Source organism: Lynx canadensis, chromosome C2 (assembly GCF_007474595.2).
Source record: "Lynx canadensis isolate LIC74 chromosome C2, mLynCan4.pri.v2, whole genome shotgun sequence".
NCBI classification, from domain to species: Eukaryota; Metazoa; Chordata; class Mammalia; order Carnivora; family Felidae; genus Lynx; species Lynx canadensis.
Window position 1 is genome coordinate 91,724,375 of NC_044311.2, and position 21,773 is coordinate 91,746,147.

At 37.9% G+C, this 21,773-nt stretch overlaps 1 protein-coding gene across 1 annotated transcript in view; it reads left to right on the top strand.

Annotated features, from left to right (window-relative positions):
• The window catches only part of POLQ (DNA polymerase theta), a 126,431-nt gene that overhangs the window by 16,455 nt on the left and 88,203 nt on the right, over positions 1-21,773 (top strand). Inside the window, exons 8-12 of the mRNA XM_030330387.1 lie at positions 648-794; positions 8,846-9,058; positions 12,901-13,043; positions 14,471-14,666; positions 14,991-15,133. Coding sequence (XP_030186247.1) covers positions 648-794; positions 8,846-9,058; positions 12,901-13,043; positions 14,471-14,666; positions 14,991-15,133 — 842 coding nt within the window. The remainder of the gene's footprint in view (positions 1-647; positions 795-8,845; positions 9,059-12,900; positions 13,044-14,470; positions 14,667-14,990; positions 15,134-21,773) is intronic.

A 21,773-nucleotide genomic window follows, 5' to 3' on the forward strand; every position in this document is an offset into this window, starting at 1 on the left:
GGGCTCCTACTTGAGACTCAAGGATGCCTATTGTGTGAGAGTATACTGATGAGTAAGGATTTTGATTTTTAGGCTCTGAGTGGTAGTATCTGTAATCCTCTCCTTCCTTAGCTGGGTCCTTTGTCCCCTCTTGTGGGCTTGGTCTCACTCTACTACAGTGCTTTCTAAACTTTGGTGCACATTAGAATCATCTGGGAGATTTAAAAATTCCTTATGTCCAGGTTGCATCCTATTACATCTCAATGGCCAGGAATGAGAGCCAGCCATCAGTATTTTTAAAAGATGTTCAGGGGCGCCTGGGTGGCGCAGTCGGTTAAGCGTCCGACTTCAGCCAGGTCACGATCTTGCGGTCCGGGAGTTCGAGCCCCGCGTCAGGCTCTGGGCTGATGGCTCGGAGCCTGGAGCCTGTTTCCGATTCTGTGTCTCCCTCTGTCTCTGCCCCTCCCCCGTTCATGCTCTGTCTCTCTCTGTCCCAAAAATAAATAAAAAACTTTGAAAAAAAAAATTTTAAAAGATGTTCAGCTCATTATTATATATGGTAATTTTAGAACCATTGCCCTGATATTTAGCTCTGTCCTGACTTAGGCAGATAGCACTTAAGGAGGTCTATCCAGAGGTGAACAGTGTTGATAATTTTTCTGTGACAGGATTGGTAAGATCATCTGAACTTCCACTGGTGGTACTGGAACAAAAGAGTCTCCTAGAAGTGATGGATCAGTTAAAACGTTCACCTTCAGGACTGGACTCTGTATTACAAAAAACTATACCTTGGGGAGTAGCATTTCATCATGCAGGTATCCATATTTGTAATCTGTTATTAAGAAGCCCCCTATAGATATCCTCATAATTCCTTCACATTTATATTTGTGTGCATTTGATTTCTTGTCAGTCTAATACTCTTAGATTTCATTTTAAGAAATTGTGTGATTAAGATTAAACAAGAATAAAACATGTTTAGTTTACTTATCTGTATAGTATATAAAACTACATAAAGGCTTTTTTGTTCCCTTGGAGAAGTGAATTCTATAATTGTTACCTTTCTACATTTTGTTTTCTTAAAATTTAGGTTAGACAGGTATTTGCTACCCTAATTTTATGCTACTCTGAGTGTTTCCTTTTATCTTAAGGGGTATTGAAATATACTTACAAATATATCAAAATCAAATTAATTTTAGAAATTGTCATTGTATTTTGAGAGCACTAGAAGTGTTTAAAAATAAAACAGGTCAAAATTGCAAGGATTATACAGTCACTGAACTAAAAACTTCTTTCAGAGAGTGGTTTGTCCATGATTATATGTACTAAGAATATGATTAAGAATATATAGTTCCTAAAATTAGGAATTTAACGTTTTCAATTTATTTAAAATTTTCATTACATGTACATAAATAAATTTTAAAATATATGTGTATATATAAGCATACAGGATATTTTTATTATATATAACTTATGCATATTAATAAAATGAATACCTGTGGACCCACTACTTAATTTATAAACTAGAGCCTCAATCTTTTTGATATTTTTTAAATTATTATTATTATTATTTTTTTTTGAGAGAGAGAGGGGGACAGAGTGTGAGCAAGGGAGGGGTAGAGAGAGAGGGAGACATAGAATTGGAAGTAGGCTCCAGGCTCTGAACTATAGCACAGAGCCCAACACGGGGCTTGAACTCATGAACAGTGAACTCTTGACTGAGCCGAAGTCTGACGCTCAACTGACTGAGCCACCCAAGCACCCAATCCTTTTGATTTTTTAAATAAAATTAAAAATAATCTAGATAAGTATATATTGTATATACTTTTTCATTTACTTGTATATATATTCTTTAGCATTTATTTATATCAAAACTGTGCCTGACCACTGTGTTGGATAGACCCTGAAGATAGTGTGATGCATAAGCAATGTCTCTATGCTCAGTGAGTTCATTTTCTAGAACAGAGGTCAACAAACTGCAGTCTGCTGGTCAAATCCAGCACACCATTTATTTTTGTAAAGTTGTATTGGAACACAGTCATGCTCGTTTGTTCTGTGGCTGCTTTCATTTGACGGTGGTAGAGTTGGCACAGACCATCTGTCTTGCAAAGCCTAAAATATATACAGAAAAAGTTTGCTCACCCTGGTCTAGAAGATGAGATAGAAGTATACTAGAGGGGAATGCAGAAGATGGCAGCGTAGGAGGATGCTGGGCTCGCCGCGTCCTGCTGATCACTTAGATTCCACCCACATCTGCCTAAATAACCCAGAAAACTGCCAGACATCTAGCAGAATGGATTCTCCAGAGCCAAGTAGACAAGAGGCCCATGGAAGAGGGTAGGAAGGGCGGAGGGGCGATGCGCACTACATGGACTGGCAGGAGGGAGCCGGTGGGGTGGAGGGGCAGCCCACCTGGCAAGGCAGAGCCCCCAGTCTGGCTTGTAAAAGTGGAGGGGCCAGACTGCGTGAGTTCTGACAGCCAGCGGGACTTAATATCTGGAATGTTATAAGTCAACAGCTCTGCTCAGAGAGCGGGAGGGCGAGAGGACAACAGGAGGGAGAGGTGTTGAGCTGCAGAAGACAGACCTCAGCTCGGCGGGGAACAAAGGCACTGGCCAGCATCATCTCCCTCTCCCATCCCCCAGCCAAAATCCCAAAGGGAACCAGTTTCTGTCACCGAACTTGCTTGCACCGCACAAACACCCAACGCTGTACTTCTGTGGATCCATCCCTCCAACAGGTCTGCCTGCCTCCCTCCCGGTGCTGCAGGACCCCTTCCGCAGGGGACCACCCATGGCAAAGTGAGCTAAGCCTGCCCCTCCTGCCCCTGTGCACCTTGCGGATCCACCTCGGCTAATACTCCAGATCCCATAGAAGCAGCACCACAAGCCTGGCAGTGTGCAAGTAGCCCCCACAGGGGCCACACCACTCCACAGTGAGTCCTGCCCCTGGGAGAGGGGAAGATAAGGTACACACCAGTCTGACTGTGGCCCAAGCTGTGGGCTGGGGACAGACATCAGGTCTGACTGCGGCCCCGCCCACCAACACAAGTTATTCTGGACAGCACAAGGGAAGTGCCCTGCAGTTCCCTGCCACTCCAGGGACTATCCAAAATGATGAAACGGAAGAATTCTCCTCAAAAGAAACTCCAGGAAGTAGCAACAGCTAACGAATTGATCAAAAATGATTTAAGCAATATAACGGAACATGAATTTAAAATAATAGTCATAAAATTAATCGCTGGGCTTGAAAAAAAGTATAGAGGACGGCAGAGAATCTATTGCTACAGAGATCAAGGGACTAAGAAACAGGAGGAGCTAAAAAATGCTATAAATGAAGTGTAAAATAAAATGGAGGTGACCATAGCTCAGATTGAAGAGGCAGAGGAGAGAATAGGTGAATTAGAAGTTAAAATTATGAGGGGCGCCTGGGTGGCGCAGTCGGTTAAGCGTCTGACTTCAGCCAGGTCACGATCTCGCGGTCCGGGAGTTCGAGCCCCGCGTCAGGCTCTGGGCTGACGGCTCGGAGCCTGGAGCCTGTTTCCGATTCTGTGTCTCCCTCTCTCTCTGCCCCTCCCCCGTTCATGCTCTGTCTCTCTCTGTCCCAAAAATAAATAAACGTTGAAAAAAAAAAATTAGAAGTTAAAATTATGGAAAAAGAAGAAGCTGAGAAAAAGATTAAAAAAAAAATCCAGGAGTATGAGGGGAGAATTAGAGAACTGAATGATGCAATGAAACACAACAATAGCTGTATAATAGGAATTCCAGAGGAGGAAGAGAAAAAGAAAGGGGCTGAAGGTGTACTTGAACAAATCATAGCTGAGAACTTCCCTGATCTGGGGAAGGAAAAAGGCATTGAAATCCAAGAGGCACAGAGAACTCCCTTCAGACGTAACTTGAATCAATCTTCTGCAGGACATAGCATAGTGAAACTGGCAAAATACAAGGATAAAGAGAAAATTCTGAAAGCAGCTAGGGATAAACGTGCTCTAACATATAAAGGGAAACCGATAAGACTCGTGACAGATCTCTCTACCGAAACTTGGCAGGCCAGAAAGGAATGGCAGGAAATCTTCAATGTGATGAACAGAAAAAAATATGCAGCCAAGAATGCTTTATTCAGCAAGTCTGTCATTCAGAATAGAAGGAGAGATAAAGGTCTTCCCAAACAAACAAAAACTGAAGGAATTCATCACCACTAAACCAGCCCTACAAAGAGATCCTAAGGGGGATTCTGTGAGTGAAATGTTGCAAGGACCACAAAGTACCAGAGACATCACTACAAGCATGAAACCTACAGACATCACAATGACTCTAAACCCGTATCTTTCTATAATAACACTGAATGTAAATGGACTAAATGTTCCAATCAAAAGACATAGGGTAATGGAATGGATAAAAAAACAAGACCCTTCTATTTGCTGTTTACAAGAGACTCGTTTTAGACCTGAGGACACCTTCAGATTGAAAGTGAGGGGATAGAGAACTATCTATCATGCTACTGGAAGTCAGAAGAAAGCTGGAGTAGCCATACTTATATCAGACAAGCTACACTTTAAATTAAAGGCTGTAACAAGAGATGAAGAAGAGCATTATATAATAATCACAGGGTCTATCCATCAGGAAGAGCTAACAATTATAAATGTCTATGTGCCGAATACGGGAGCCCCCAAATATATAAAACAATTACTCACAAACATAAGCAACTTTATTGATAAGAATGTGGTAATTGCAGGGGACTTTAATACTTCACTTACAACAATGGATAGATCATCTAGACACAGGATCAATAAAGCAACAAGGGTCCTGAATGATACATTGGATCAGATGGACTTGACAGATATATTGAGAACTCTGTATCCCAAAGCAACAGAATATACTTTCTTCTCGAGTGCACATGGAACATTCTCCAAGATAGATCACATATTGGGTCACAAACAGCCCTTCTTAAGTATAAAAGAATTGAGATCATACCATGCATATTTTCAGACCACAATGCTATGAAGCTTGAAATCAACCACAGGAAAAAGTCTGGAAAACCTCCAAAAGCATGGAGGTTAAAGAACATCCTACTAAAGAATGAATGAGTCAACCAGGCAATTAGAGAAAAAATTAAAAAATATATGGAAACAAATGAAAATGAAAATACAACAATCCAAACGCTTTGGGATGCAGCAAAAGCAGTCCTGAGAGGAAAATACATTGCAATCCAGGCCTATCTCAAGAAACAAAAAAAACCCAATTACAAAATCTTAACAGCACACCTAAAGGAAATAGAAGCAGAACAGCAAAGACACCCCAAACCCAGCAGAAGAAGAGAAATAATAAAGATCAGAGCCGAAATAAACCATATAGAATCTAAAAGAACTGTAGAGCAGATCAATGAAACCAAGAGTTGGTTTTTTGAAAAAATAAACAAAATTGATAAACCTCTAGCCAGGCTTCTCAAAAAGAAAAGGGAGATGGCCCAAATGGATAAAATCATGAATGAAAATGGAATTATTACAACCAATCCCTCAGAAATACAAGCAATTATCAGCAAATACTATAAAAAATTATATGCCAACAAACTGGACAACCTGGATGAAATGGACAAATTCCTAAACACCCACACACTTCCAAAACTCAATCAGGAAGAAATAGAAAACTTGAACAGACCCATAACCAGCAAAGAAATTGAATCAGTTATCAAAAATCTCCCAACAAGTAAGAGTCCAGGACCAGATGGCTTCCCAGGGGAATTCTACCAGACATTTAAAGCAGAGATAATACCTATCCTTCTCAAGCTATTCCAAAAACTAGAAAGGGAAGGACAACTTCCAGACTCATTCTATGAGGCCAGCAGTACTTTGATTCCTAAACCAGACAGAGACCCAGCAAAAAAAGAGAACTACAGGCCAATATCCCTGATGATGATGATGGATGGATGCAAAAATTCTCAATAAGATACTAGCAAATTGAATTCAACAGCATATAAAAACAATTATACACCATGATCAAGTGGGATTCATTCCTGGGCTGTAGGGCTGGTTCAACATTCGCAAGTCAATCAATGTGATACATCACATTAATGAAAGAAAAGATAAGAACCATATGATCCTGTCAATCGATGCAGAAAAAGCATTTGACAAAATTCAACATCGTTTCTTAATAAAAACCCTTGAGAAAGTCGGGATAGAAGGAACATACTTAAACATCAAAAAAGCCATTTATGTAAAGCCCACAGCTAATATCATCCTCTATGGGGAAAAACTGAGAGCTTTCTCCCTGAGATCAGGAACATGACAGAGATGTCCACTCTCACTGCTGTTGTTTAACATAGTGTTGGAAGTGCTAGCATCAGCAATTAGACAACAAAAGGAAATCAAAGGCATCAAAATTGGCAAAGATGAAGTCAAGCTTTCACTTTTTGCAGATGACATGATATTATACATGGAAAACCAGATAGACTTCATCAAAAGTCTGTTAGAACTGATACATGAATTCAGCAAAGTTGCAGGATACAAAATCAATGTACAGAAATCAGTTGCATTCTTATACACTAATAATGAAACAACAGAAAGACAAATAAACTGATCCCATTCACAATTGCACCAAGAAGCATAAAATACCTAACCTAACCAAAGATGTAAAAGATCTGTATGCTGAAAACTATAGAAAGCTTATGAAGGTAATTGAAGAAGATATAAAGAAATGGAAAAACTTTCCATGGTCATGGGTTGGAAGAATAAATATTGTCAAAATGTCAATTCTACCCAAAGCTTTCTACACATTCAATGCAATCCCAATCAAAATTGCACCAGCATTCTTCTTGAAGCTAGAACAAGCAATCCTAAAATTTGTATGGAACCACAAAGGCCCCGAATAGCCAAAGTAATTTTGAAGAAGAAGACCAAAGCAGGAGGCATCACAATCCCAGACTGTAGCCTCTACTACAAAGCTGTCATCATCAAGACAGCATGGTATTGGCACAAAAACAGACACATAGACCAATGGAATAGAATAGAAACCCCAGAACTGGACCCACAAAAGTATGGCCAACTAATCTTTGACAAAGCAGGAAAGAACATCCAATGGAAAAAAGACAGTCTCTTTAACAAATGGTGCTGGGAGAACTGGACAGCAACATGCAGAAGATTGAAACTAGACCACTTTCTCACACCATTCACAAAAATAAACTCAAAATGGATAAAGGACCTGAATGTGGGACAGGAAACCATCAAAACCCTAGAGGAGAAAGCAGGAAAAAACCTCTCTGACCTCAGCCGCAGCAATTTCTTACTTGACACATCCCCAAAGGCAAGGTAATTAAAAGCAAAAATGAACTATTGGGACCTCATGAAGATAACTTCTGCACTGCAAAGGAAACAATCAACAAAACTAAAAGTCAACCAACAGAATGGGAAAAGATATTTGGAAATGACATATCAGACAAAGGGCTAGTATCCAAAATCTATAAAGAACTCACCAACCTCCACACCCGAAAAACAAATAATCTGGTGAAGAAATGGGCAGAAAACATGAACTGACACTTCTCTAAAGAAGACATCCAGATGGCCAACAGGCACATGAAAAGATGCTCAATGTCGCTCCTCATCAGGGAGATACAAATCAAAACCACACTCAAATACCACCTCACGCCAGTCAGAGTGGCTAAAATGAACAAATCAGGAGACTATAGATGCTGGCGAGGATGTGGAGAAACGGGAACCCTCTTGTACTGTTGGTGGGAATGCAAACTGGTGCAGCCACGCTGGAAAACAGTGTGGAGGTTCCTCAGAAAATTAAAAATAGACCTACCCTATGACCCAGCAATAGCACTGCTAGCAATTTACCCAAGGGATACAGGAGTGCTGATGCATCAGGGCACTTGTACCCCAATGTTTATAGCAGCACTTTCAACAATAGCCAAATTATGGAAAGAGCCTAAATGTCCATCAACTGATGAATGAATAAAGAAATTGTGGGGCGCCTGGGTGGCGCAGTTGGTTAAGCGTCCGACTTCAGCCAGGTCACGATCTTGCGGTCCGTGAGTTCGAGCCCCGCGTCAGGCTCTGGGCTGATGGCTCAGAGCCTGGAGCCTGTTTCCGATTCTCTGTCTCCCTCTCTCTCTGCCCCTCCCCCATTCATGCTCTGTCTCTCTCTGTCCCAAAAATAAATAAACGTTGAAAAAAAAGTTAAAAAAAAATTGTGGTTTATATACACAATGGAATACTATGTGGCAATGAGAAAGAATGAAATATGGCCTTTTGTAGCAACGTGGATGGAACTGGAGAGTGTTATGCTAAGGGAAATAAGCCATACAGAGAAAGACAGATATCATATGTTCTCACTTTCATGTCGATCCTGAGAAACTTAACAGAAGACCATGGAGGAGGGGAAGGAAAAAAAAAAAGAGGTTAGAGAAGGAGAGAGCCAAAGCATAAGAGACTCTTAAAATCCTGAGAAACTTAACAGAAGACCATGGAGGAGGGGAAGGAAAAAAAAAAAGAGGTTAGAGAAGGAGAGAGCCAAAGCATAAGAGACTCTTAAAAACTGAGGACAAACTGAGGGTTAATGATGGGTGGGAGATGTCTATTGAGGAGGGCACCTGTTGGGATGAGCACCGGGTGTTGTATGGAAACCAATTTAACAATAAATTTCATATTAAAAAAAAAATATACTAGGGGAGGCAGATTATACTCTTATAGATAGACCGTGGTGACATAAAGATGTTGTTTATGGTTGTAACAATAGCTTGTAAAAATCTTTAGAAGTTTCTAGTAGATTCCCAGATCCATTTGTAAGTAATCAAGTACAGTATTTTCATTATATTCATTATTTCATATATTCATTAATCAATATATGTTATTGTAACTTCCTTTTGTTAGGTCTTACTTTTGAGGAGAGGGATATCATTGAAGGAGCCTTCCGTCAAGGTCAGATTCGGGTTTTGGCAGCAACTTCTACTCTTTCATCTGGGGTGAATTTACCAGCACGTCGTGTAATTATTCGGACTCCGATTTTCAGTGGTCGACCTCTAGATATTCTTACTTATAAGCAGATGGTTGGTCGTGCTGGCAGGAAAGGGGTAGACACAGTAGGTAAGTGAGTTTGATTTTAATTGTAATAGCATTGGTGAAGGACAGTGTCAGTCTACTTGAAATCTGACTGATGCCTGCCAATTGATTTCTCATCATGCTGTATTTCTTTGTTATCCAAAGCACTAATGTCATGTTTTTGATTTACTTAATATTTATAATGAGTGTAAATTATAATTTTCATATATCATTAGCCATTGATTTTCTCTTAATGTAAAATTAAGATTTTCTTTTATATAGGTGAAGTGATTCAGTATTATTCTAATCAAAATGATTTATCATATTAGCTAGAAGATGATTTTTAATTTCCAGTATAATCTATTTAGTGCTAATGAAGGGAGTAATTTTCATGGGGTTTTAGTTCTGCTTAGGTGACTTACCTAAGACTTCAAAGGAGGGATACTGAGAGCTGGAAAGTACTCTTACATTTATTTATTTATTTTTTCAACGTTTATTTATTTTTGGGACAGAGAGAGACAGAGCATGAACGGGGGAGGGGCAGAGAGAGAGGGAGACACAGAATCGGAAACAGGCTCCAGGCTCCGAGCCATCAGCCCAGAGCCTGACGCGGGGGCTCGAACTCACGGACCGCGAGATGGTGACCTGGCTGAAGTCGGACGCTTAACCGACTGCGCCACCCAGGCGCCCCTACTTACATTTAGGAATAGGAATTTCACATACCATTATTTTCTCTCTAAAATGGTGCTGGTTCTGAAAACACCTTTTTAGTTTCTTCTGTGAGCAACTAATGATAACATTAACAGAAACCAAGCAGAAGTTTTGTCTTAAGCAATGAGGAAGAGTCTTGTTTGAATTAAATATTGAGGTAGCAGCAAATGTTATTACTAACCTGGTAGATAATTATGGGTGTGACAAAATTGTTATAAGTCTTACAACATTAAAGAGCTTTGGGAGGAAGTTCTCTGTCATCTCATCTTTCTTCTCTAGGATGTATTTTATTGACTAATATTATACTGTATGTAAAAAAAATAGTTCTATGGTTGCTGAAGAACATTAGGATATCCAGGAGAAAAGGGAAAGTCTTAATGGGAAAATAAGTGGGATAGTCTGGGTGCAAAAAACTGGGTAGTATACCAAGGAAGTGACTAGAATAACTTGATTTGTCTGTCATCACATCTGCATTTCAACCATCAGGAAGGGGCGATGAGGAAATAAAGGACACAACTTGTCCCTTAAGGGCACTTCTCAGAAGTTGCACTAAGTATTTCTCCTCACATCCAGTCGGCCAGAACTTAGTCACATGGTTACATTTCCCAACTGCAAGAGAGGCTGGGAAATATAACCTTTAGCTGTGTGGCCATGTGCCCATCCAACATGTAGGAGTTTTATTAAAGGAAAAATGAGAGAATGGCTATGTGTCTCAGCCCCAGTAACAAATGACTTCTCTGTCTGTAATCCCTGAAGGGCCATTGGCCTGCCTTTCTTTTAAGTCCTAAAAATTCTAATGATTAAAAAAAACGTCCAACTCCTTGGATTTCCCCTATTATAGGCATCAAAGAAGTTTATCCTGCTCTGTCTCTTACTTTACCTATAAAATGTGCAGATTACACGTGTTTAGAAAAGGTTGGGGGAAGAGACAAAAACACTCCCTTCCTATTCCTATTTGCTCTTCCCTCTGCCCTTCCTTCCAACTCTAATTTCTTAGTAGGCTCAAACTCTGGAGGGTGGAGTCTAAGTTCATTTTACACAGCTACTCTTCTTTTAGGGTCAGAGGGTCTTTAAGGTGATATAGAAGATAAGGAGATTTTATTTGCCCTGCTATATTCTTAGCTTATACTTCTCTTTCTTATAGGGAAGAATAATTGGAAAGTTGGTACCCTGGCCAAATGATCAAGCCTTAAATCAGATTAACATTTAAACAAAACTAAAATATACCACAGTAACTTTGTTTTTGAGGTCTTGGAAACTTCTGAAGTTTTGACTTTGCATAATGCTCCATTTCAGGATGACATATGCTTGCTCAGAACTTCCAGCAAGTGGAGAATGTGTGAATATAGTGTTTCATATCAATTATGAAGATATGCATACTTGGTCATGCTTTTTAGATTATGTAGCATCTTTATAACTTCTTTACATTTTATAAATTATGTTAATGTTCCTAGACAGTTAATGGTGTTTTATTTAGATAACATTTTAATCTTTCTGTGGATTTCTTGGAACCTTCCAGTATAAGAGGTTGGTACTTTGTGCAAAAATAGTGATTTACAAGTCAAATAGTAATAATTGATTTGATTCTAATTGACTTGTCTATTGTAGTATGGATACAACCTCCTCAGACAGATGGGAGCAGGGACCTGGACTGTATATATTGGCATTAATTTTCATAAATCTTGCTCACTTTGAAAAAGGGTTGTCCATCTTGCTGAAGAATTAAAAGCTGAAAGTAGTTTGAATAGCCCAAAGTGGCTTTTTGTATTTGCCACTAATGCTAGTTGATCCATTTTGTAGATAATTTTTTATCTTAAGTTGGGCTATTTTGTAGTGTTTATAAGAGCCAGGTGATGCATTTTATCCAGCTGTTTTTGTTGCTGCTATTGTTTTGTTTGATGGCATCTATCTTTTTGTAATTATATCTAGGATAAACAACAACAGTCATCAAGTTTATAGTCCTTTATCTTTATCTTATCTTGGTTCTCAGTTTAGCAATCAGCTTTAGGAAAGTCTTCTCTCTCCCTAGAATGATTAATATACTCCACCACAATGCCATTTTTAGTTTTCTCTAATGCAAGTTGTCTTCATTTTCCCCCTTACACATCTACTTGCTTCCTTTCCCCTACTATTGGATTCATTTTTGAAAAAAAAATTATCTTTTTTTCTAGTCTTAATTACCATAATAATAGTTTATGTTTGTATAAATTGTACCTTTATATATGTTTGTAATGTATAAGTGCTATCACATTTTTATTCATTTGATTGTCACAGTAACCTAAAGCTTTTGATTAGTGAGTTATAATGTAATTTCTAGGTTTCTGTAAATATTTTTGAATTTGTGTTTTCATATGTAACCAGTAATAATTTGCATTTGCATTTTCCTTTATGATTTTCAAAATACCTCTATTATTATTATTATATACTTAATTATTCAGTAAAAACAGTTACTCCTATGTGGAAGGAAAGAAACTTTTCCTGTGCCTGCTTAGCTTCTATGGCTAGTGCCTGCAAATTAGACTGACAGATGGCAGATTAACAGGAGAAAAGGCATACATATTTTATTTGATATTAATATTTTAATTTTTTGCATACACAGAGGACTTCATAGAGAACCAGTAAAGACCCAAAGAAGCAGTTAGATGTTAGGGGCTTTATACCCTTTTAACAAAAGGTAATAGAATTGTGAAGTGACAAGACCAAGGAAAAGGGGTTTGAGTTTCTAGAAGTGGTAAATTGTGGGAAAGTAAATATATACTTGAAACTAACAGAAGTTAAGGATTATTTAGTAAGGTTTATGCAGACCCATCTTGGTGCTGTCTTTCTGCATCCAGTGATAAGTGATAAGTGGAACACCTTCACAAAGAGAAATTTATGTCTTAACATCTAGGCAAACAGGGTGAGGGCCAGGAGCTCTTACTGTGTTTGCTACTTCCTAAGTGCCTTCAGGTCAAAATAATCCTTATGCCAAAGTGGCATGTTTTGGTATGGCATATTCTGATCCCCTTCAATCCAAAATTCAGAAAATGAAAGCATCAGCAATAATTTTATGATCATAATAACCGCTATCATCTATTACCTTCTTTTTAAATAAGTAAGACAACTTAAATTCTCTTTGGCAGGTATCTTATGGAAATATGTTGGGGTTTTGCAAATGTGCATTTTTTTGGTTATAGGTGAGAGTATCTTAGTTTGTAAGAACTCTGAGAAATCAAAAGGCATAGCTCTACTTCAGGGATCTCTAAAACCTGTTCGTAGCTGTTTGCAAAGACGAGAAGGAGAAGAAGTAACTGCAAGCATGATAAGAGCTATTCTGGAGGTAAGGAAGAGTTCACTAAATTATTTGCTCTTTGAAGTCTATAATATGATGATAGAACTTAATGATGTGAAGAAAAATCTTAGCTTTGTGTTTCATTGTGAGATTGTTTATAGTGTTCCCAAGTCTGAATGTCTTCTATTTTATATAGTTATTTCCTGGAGTTTAATACAGCTAGTGCTATGTCAGCGTATTTCAGAACAGTGGATTAAAACCCAAATGCCAGATGATTCTTTTTCTTTTTTAGGTATACTTTATTATTTTTTGAATTTTTAAAAAAGGTGACAAAAATGGACCATAGTTCTTACATACAGATAATACCTATTGACATTAAAATAAAATCAAATTATAAATAGACATGATTAGAAGTTTCAAACAACATGGAAAGATCTAAAGTGAAAAATAAAACTTTCTATTCTGGGTCCTCAAAGGTAACGAATCTCCTTTTAAGTGTTTTGTGTATTCATACAGAAATTTTTCTGTTCATATACCAGCATGCCTTGCTCTTGGCTTCAGTACTGGTGCTAGGGGTTCTGGTACCTGTGCTCATACTTTTTTTCTCCCCTTTCGCTCTCCATTTGAAAACAAAAACGAAAACACACAAAAAAAGGAAAGTAACTGATAACATAGGGTTGGTAAGGATATAGAAAGTAGGCATTCTCATATACTGCTGAAACTCTTTTGGGAGGGCAACTTGGACATATCCACTAAGATAAAAACAACAACAATGCCAAAACAGAACACATAGCCATTTACCAGTAGATTCACAACTAAGAGTTTTACTTAGGGATGTATTTGTGAAATTGCATAAAATTAAATGTACAAGAATGGTTATTATGGCACTATTGGCAATAAGAAAAAACTGGAAACAACCAAAATACCACAAATACTAAATAAATCTTGGTAAAACTATGCATTGGGGTCATTAAAAGGAGTAAGCTCTGTTTAGGTTGATTTAGTATGTTTTCAATCTGTATTAAATGGAAGAAGTCAAAGGGAAAATTAGTACACTTAATTAGTATATTTAATATAGTTGTAGGAAGATGATATCCACAAAACACAACTCACTTCACTTTTTCTACACCCATTCCCATCCCCCTTCTGGGTGGGGAATATTCAATACTAGCATTCCTATATGCCCACATGTTTCAGAAGGAAGGCTATGTTGTTAGTTCCTACATTTCAGATAGATAGTGATTCATTTATTTTCATTTATGAGAAAATGTATCTACTTTTAAGGAAACTTTTGATGTTGTCATTAGGTGTTATCTACATGTATAACGAGTGATAATGGAAGAATTAATAAAAAGTCTCTATGTTAAGATGCTGAGAATATTTTAAGAGAACAAAATCACTTCATTTCTTTTATATCATAAGGGCCTGCATGTCTTATTAAAAAGTTACAGAAAATTTCAAACCTCTTATATCAGATAATAGTTGGTGGAATGGCAAGTACATCACAAGATATGCAGACTTATGCTTCTTGCACATTTTTGGCTGCGAGTATGAGAGAAGGGAAGCTGGGAATTCAGAAGAATCAAGATTCTGTTCAACTTGGAGCAATTGAAGCCTGTGTAATGTGGCTGCTAGAAAACGAATTCATCCAGATTACTGAAGGAACAGAAGGTAAGTGTGACTTAATTACAGTATACACTTTTTCATCTTTGCTGACTTTATACTGCTTAGTAAAAGGAAATTGACTTTTCAAACACTATAAAAGGAAACCGGTTTTTCGAGCGCTATATAAACTCATTTTTAGTACTTAGTGTTGGATTTAGCAACATCAGGCATTTAGCATAGAATCTGCTCATAAATATGCATACATTGGGCAAAATTCTGTTTGTAAAATTTATCAGAGGCTAAAACGTAAATTATAGAGTACAGAAAGACAGTGTTTTATTTAATCTTTAACATTTGATACTTTATTTCCCTTCTCCTGCCCCCAACCAGGAAAAGTGTATCATCCAACACATCTTGGTTCAGCAACTCTGTCTTCTTCACTTTCTCCAACTGATACTTTAGATATTTTTGCTGACCTCCAAAGAGCAATGAAGGGCTTTGTTTTAGAGAATGATTTGCATATTGTTTATCTGGTAAGTTCTATTAAGTTTGTGAAAATGGGGAGAAAATACTTATATAGAATCCTGAACATCTTGGGAGCATCTTGTTTGTCTTCTTTAGGGTAGCAGTGGTGGAAATAGAGTACAGGTAAGAAGAGAGTTGTTTTAAAGTAATAAGCTAAATGTTATAGTGACATTTTAATTTATTTGTCTACTTTTTTCTCTAACCTTTCAAAAAAGCATTTGAGGTGTTTTATAAAAAACATATTTTACAATATATAAAAGAATAGTAAAGTATAATGAAATATCAGGAAATTGAAAATAAGATCATCATATAAAATTCAAAGGTTTGTACATAAACATGCATGCCTTTAAGTCATGTACAGTTCCTGTAGCCAACTTTGGTTCTGAGTTTTCTAGCAACTACAGCAAACAGGAAAGCTTGATTAGTCTCAATATTGATAAGATAAAACCAAAAAAATGAGGAAAAGGGGTACCTGGCTGTCTCAGTAAAGCATGTGACTTTTGATCTCTGGGTTGTAAGTTCGAGACCCATGTTGGGTGTAAAGATTACTTAAAAAAGTAAAATCTTTAAAAAAATAATTAGGAAAAATGTTGCATTTTATTGCATAAGAGAAATTTAGTCCTAAAAAGACACTCAGGGTCTTATATTCTTGAGAAAATCTCTATAATAAATGCAATAAGGAATTTTAAAGGCTTGTATATATTAGATAGTCTTTTATAACTATTTCTTATAACAAAGATTTTGATAAAAATTGAATAAAATAGGGTTTGAGATTGTATTCTCTGGAAAGAACCTGGCTAAAAATATTTTGTCAATTAAGAGCAGTCATAGGAACTGACATAAGCAAGATGGCAGAATAAGAGGCCCCTGGTTCTAGTCTCCATAACAGAAATATGAATTAGTAACTATTTACAGACGAAAACACCTTTCTAAAAATCCCAGAACCTGGCAGTTAGGCTGAAACACATTCATGGAGCACAAAAACTGAGAAAAGCCACATTAGAAGGCTAAGAGCAGTGGTTTCACTTTGACAGTGTTGCCCCTCCCTAATCCAGCACTGTACCACACTGGGAGGAATTCTCTGGGCCTACAGTTTCTCCAGTGAGAAAAAGAGAGCTTGGGGTTGACATCCAGCTTCCTCAGCATTCTGGAGTGTTGCCTGGGAAGTCCACTTCTGTCTTACCTTATGGGGAACACTAGGGAAATAGGCAAGGCTAGATTACCTGAGGAACAATATGGGAGGTAGGGCTCACAGGGATTTGTGTGTGGATTAGTGATGGCACTGCATCCCTCCTGGCCACCTTGCCCAATCAGAGAGCCCAGCAAATGGCTCCACCCACTTGTGCCAGATTGCTGCCTGTTTGACCAGAAAGCAGGGTGAACAGTTAAGCCCAGCTAGGATTCCCAGGCAATGGCCTGACTGCAGAGCCCAGCCTGTACCTCTGCCTTTGCAGGTAACCAGTCCGACACCCCTACCCAACTGCAGAGCTCATCTTGTGGCCCTGCTGGAGCAGGGACTCTGAACTGTAGAACACAGCGAGAAGTCCTGCATGATCACAGGGTCCATCCTGCAGCCCCATCCAACTATGGAGCACAACCTCTGGCCACACCTGAACACAAAGTTCAGTTAATGGCACCACCTATCCAAGGAGTCTAGTCTCTGGTCCTGTCTGGCCAGAGAGCCCAGCCAGTGGCCATGCCTGTCTGCAGAGCCCAGCTAACAGTCCCACCTGATCAGGCAGCCCAGGGAGTGGTCTTGCCTGAATGCAGGGCTGAGCCAGTGGCCCCACCCAACCAGAAACTCTGGCATCAAACCTTGCCCACCCTCCTGTGGGCTCTACCAACTGGCTTTTGAGAACCTAGTTTGGGCTGACTAGTGAAAATCTTTCCCTATTGAAGCAAACCTGTAAAGACTAGAAGAAGTGACTGCTTCCTCAAATGCACACATACCAACACAAGGATACAAGAATAATGAAGAATCAAGGAAATATGGCACCAACAAAGCTCCAATAACCAAACCTAAACAAATGGAGATCTGTGAACTGACTGACCAAGAATTCAGAATAATCCTCTTAATGAATTTCAGTGAACTACAATAAAACACAGATAGTCAACCAAACAAAATTAGGAAACAGTACATGAGCAGAATGAGAAATTCAACAAAGAAATAGAAACCATCAAAAAGTAAAACCAAACATGAATCCTAGAGCTGAAGAATACAGTGGGTGATGTGAAAAATTTAGTAGCTTCAAAAGTGGACTCAGTCAAGGAAAAGAAAAAATCTGTGAACTCAAAGATATTATGCTAAGTGATATAAGTCAGAATGAGAAAGACAAGTATCATATGATGCCACTCATAAATGGAATAAAAAAAGAATAAGCAAACAAAAAGCAGAAATAGATCCTAATTAAAGAAAGCAAACTGAGGGGGTAGGGTAGGGAGATGAGCAAATTGGGAGAAGAGGAGAAGAAGAAGACACAGGCCTCCAGTTGTGGAATGATTAAGTCACAGGAATAAAATGTAGAGCATAAGGAATACAGTCAATGATATTGTAATAGTGATCTAATAAGACATGTTAACTATACTTGTGGTGAACATAGCATAATGTATAAACTTGTTAAATCACTAAGTTGTATACCTGAAACTAATGTAACGTGTCTACTATATTAAAAAAAAACATAAAATAATGAGTTAATGGATACACAAAATAAAAGATGTAAATGGTAACATCAATGACCTAAAACATAAGGGGATAGAGAAGTAAAATTTTAGAGTTTGTGTATGTAATCAAAGTTAAGTTGTTATTAGCTTAGAATAGGATGTTATAACTATATACAATGGAACATCATTCAGGTATCAAAAAGAAGGAAATCTTGCCATTTGTGACAACATGGATTATCCTGGGAGGGTATCATGTTCAGTGCAGTAAGCCAGAGAGAGGAAGGCACATATAATATGATATCACTCACATGTGGAATTTGAAAAAGTTGAACTCAGAAATATTGTTAAATGGCAGTTGCCTGGTGCCAGGGCATGGGGAACATAGGTAGATGTTGATCAAAGAGTACAAACTTTCACTTATGATATGGATAAGTTGTAGGAATCTAATGTAAAAAATGGTAATTATAACTAATAACACTGTATTGTATACTTGGAATTTGTTTAGAGAGTAAATCTGTTCTTACCACAAACACACACAAAGTGGTAACTGTGTCAGGTGATGGATGTGTTAATTAACTTGATTGTCGTCGTATTCATTACACAGGAACACATGTATCAAATCATCATATTATACATCTTCAATATATCCAATTTCATTTGTCAATTATACTTTGATAAAGCTTGGGGGAAAGGGGCAGATACATATATTTCGATAAGCAAGTGAGTGGTGGGAGCATAAAACTGAAATTCTCAGAGAATTAGGAAGGTTGGGGTGCCTAGCCAGCTCATTTGATAGAGCATGCAACTCTTGATCTTGGGGTTGTGAGTTCAAGCCCTACGTTGGGCCTAGAGAATACTTTAAAAAAATAAATCGTAAAAACAAAGTTAAATAGAATTAGGAAGGCTTATCAGGAAATGCATTTAAATAAAAAACAGTGTTGAGGTGAACAGAGGGGAAATGCCAGAACAAGGCCATTTTTTCTTCTTTTAGTGAACAATTGTAATACATGGGTGATAATATGCTCAAAGTTCTGTGCCTGAGAATGTGGCTAGGAAGAATCTCAAAGCCAGTGTTATAAGTTACCTGCCACGGCCTTAAAACTGTCTCATTTATCATACAGTGGATAAGATTATCAGTTCTAGAGTCAGACTGCCAGTTTACTTCCATGAAAATCAGACTGAATATAAGTCATTAAAATAATTGCTAATGAAATATGTGAGACAACTGTAAAAACTGTAAAAAAGTTATAAAAGTCAATATGGGAAAGAACTAGAAGGATACTGCTCACAGATTATTTTGCATTTCTCTTTAATATCTAACTACGCTTGGCCAAAACAGAAATTGAATTTCAGTGTATTGTGGATGTGGTCTACATAAGAAAGCAGTGATAAATTCTAATCAGTAGACTTAGACTCAAAACAAAAGGCCTTGACCTTAGCTCAAAATATGGCAAGTTAATATACATTTATGTTTTAAGTTAAATAAAACCTGTAGTTTTCATATACTATTTTATTTTTTGAATATTTAAAACATTTATGTGATTCAAAAGTCAGAAGTACATCAAAAGGATGTACCTCTACTGACCTTCATAGATAACTATTTTCATTAGTTTTTAATACACAGACACACCTTGGCAATATTGCAGGTTTGGTTCCAGACCACTGTAACAAAGCAAATCAATGCAGTAAGTGAGCCAAATGACTTTTTTGGTTTCCCAGTGTATATAAGTTTATACTATACTATAGTCACTATAGTCTATTAAGTGTGCAATAGCATTGTCTAAAAAATGTACATACCTTAATTTAAAAATACTTTATTGCTAAAAAATGTTAAGCATCATCTAAGCTTTCAGCAAGTCATAATCATTTTGCTGGTGGAAGTTCTTGCCTGGATGTTGATGTCTGCTAATTGATCCAGGTGGTGATTGCTAAAGTTGGAGGTGGCTGTGGCAATTTCTTAAGAATAAGACAACAATGAAATTTGCCAATGAAATTTGACTCTTTCACAAGCAATTTCTCTGTAGCATGCGATGCTGTTTGATAGCATTTTACCGACAGTAGAGCTTCTTTCAAAATTGGAGTCAATCCTCTCAAACTCCGCTGCTGCTTTCTTTATCAACTAAGTTTATGTCACATTCTAAATCCATTGTTGTCATTTTGATGGTTCTCACAGCATCTGCACCAGGAGTAGATTACATCTCAAGAAACCACTTTCTTTGCTCATCCGTAAGAGGCAACTGCTTATATATTCAAGTTTTATCATGAGATTGCAGCAATTCAGTCACATCTTCAGGCCCCACTTCTGATTCAGGTTGTCTTGCTGTTTCCACCACAACTGCAGTTACTTCCTCCACGGGAATCTTGGACCCATACATTCATCCATGAGGGTTGGAAGTCACTTCACTTAAGCTCCCATTGATGTTAAAGTTTTGACCTCTTCCCATGAATCATAAATGTTCTTATGGCATCTAGAATGGTGGAATCCTTTCCAGAAAGTTTTCAATGTACTTTGCCTGGACCCATCAGAGGAATTACTGTCTTTAACAGCTATAGCCTTATGAAATACAGTTCTTCAATAATAAGACTTGAAAGTCAAAATTACAGTTGGCTCTTGAACAAAATGGGTTTGAACTTTGCAGGTCCACTTATACATGGATTTTTAAAAAATAAATATAGCACAGTACTGTGTATTTTCCTTATGATTTTCTTAACATTTTCATTTTTCTAGCTATATCATAAGAATACAGTATGTAATATAGCATAAAAATGTGTTAATTGACTGTTTCTGTTATTGGTAAAGCTTTCCGTCAACAGTAGACTATGAGCAGTTAAGATTTGGGGAGAGTCAAAAGTTATACACAGATTTTTCCACTGCATTGGGGTTGGTGCCCCAACCCCCACATTGTTCAAGTATTATCTATACTTCAAGATCCATGGACTGTAGAACGGATATTCCATTAGGAGATAGGAAAACAACATTTATCTTGTACATCTCCATCAGAGCTCATGAGTGACTACATTGTCTGCAGTAATTGGAAAGGAATCTTTTTTTTTCTGAGTAGGTCTCAATAGTAGGTTTAAAATACTCAGTAAACCATGTTGTAAACAGATGTGCTCTTATCCAGGCTTTGCTATTCCAGTTACAGAGCACAGGGAGAGTAGATTTAGCACAATTACTAAGGACCTTAGGATTTTGGAATGGTAAATGAACACTGGCTTCAACTTCAAGTCACCAGCTGCATAAGTACCTAACAAGAATCATCGTGTCCTTTGAAACTTTGAAGCCAGGCATTGACTTGTCTTAGCTATGAAAAATCCTAGATGGCATCATCTTCTAATAGTAGACTATTTTGTCTCCATTGAAAATTTTTTGTTTTTAAAAAAAATTTTTTTTTTCAACGTTTTTTATTTATTTTTGGGACAGAGAGAGACAGAGCATGAACGGGGGAGGGGCAGAGACAGAGGGAGACACAGAATCGGAAACAGGCTCCAGGCTCCGAGCCTTCAGCCCAGAGCCCGACGCGGGGCTCGAACTCACGGACCGCGAGATCGTGACCTGGCTGAAGTCGGACGCTTAACCGACTGCGCCACCCAGGCGCCCCGAAAATTTTTTTGTTTAATGTAACTATGTTTATTAATGATTTTAGCTAGATCTTCTGGATAACTTGCTGCAGCTTCTATATCAGCACCTGCTGCTTAACCTTGCACTTTTACATTATGGGGACGGCTTCTTTCCTTAAACCTCACAAACCAGCCTCTGCCAGTTTCCAGTTTTTCTTGTACAGCTTCCTCTCCTCTCTCAGCCTCTCAGAATTGAAGAGTTAGAGCCTTGCTCTGGTTTAGGCTTTGGCTTAAGGGAGTGTTGTGGCTATTTTGATCATCTATCCAGGTCACTCACTCTTTCTACATATCAGCAATAAGAATGTTTCACCTTCTTATTTGTGTGTTTACTGGAGTAGAACTTTTAATTTAAAAGTTCAAGAACTT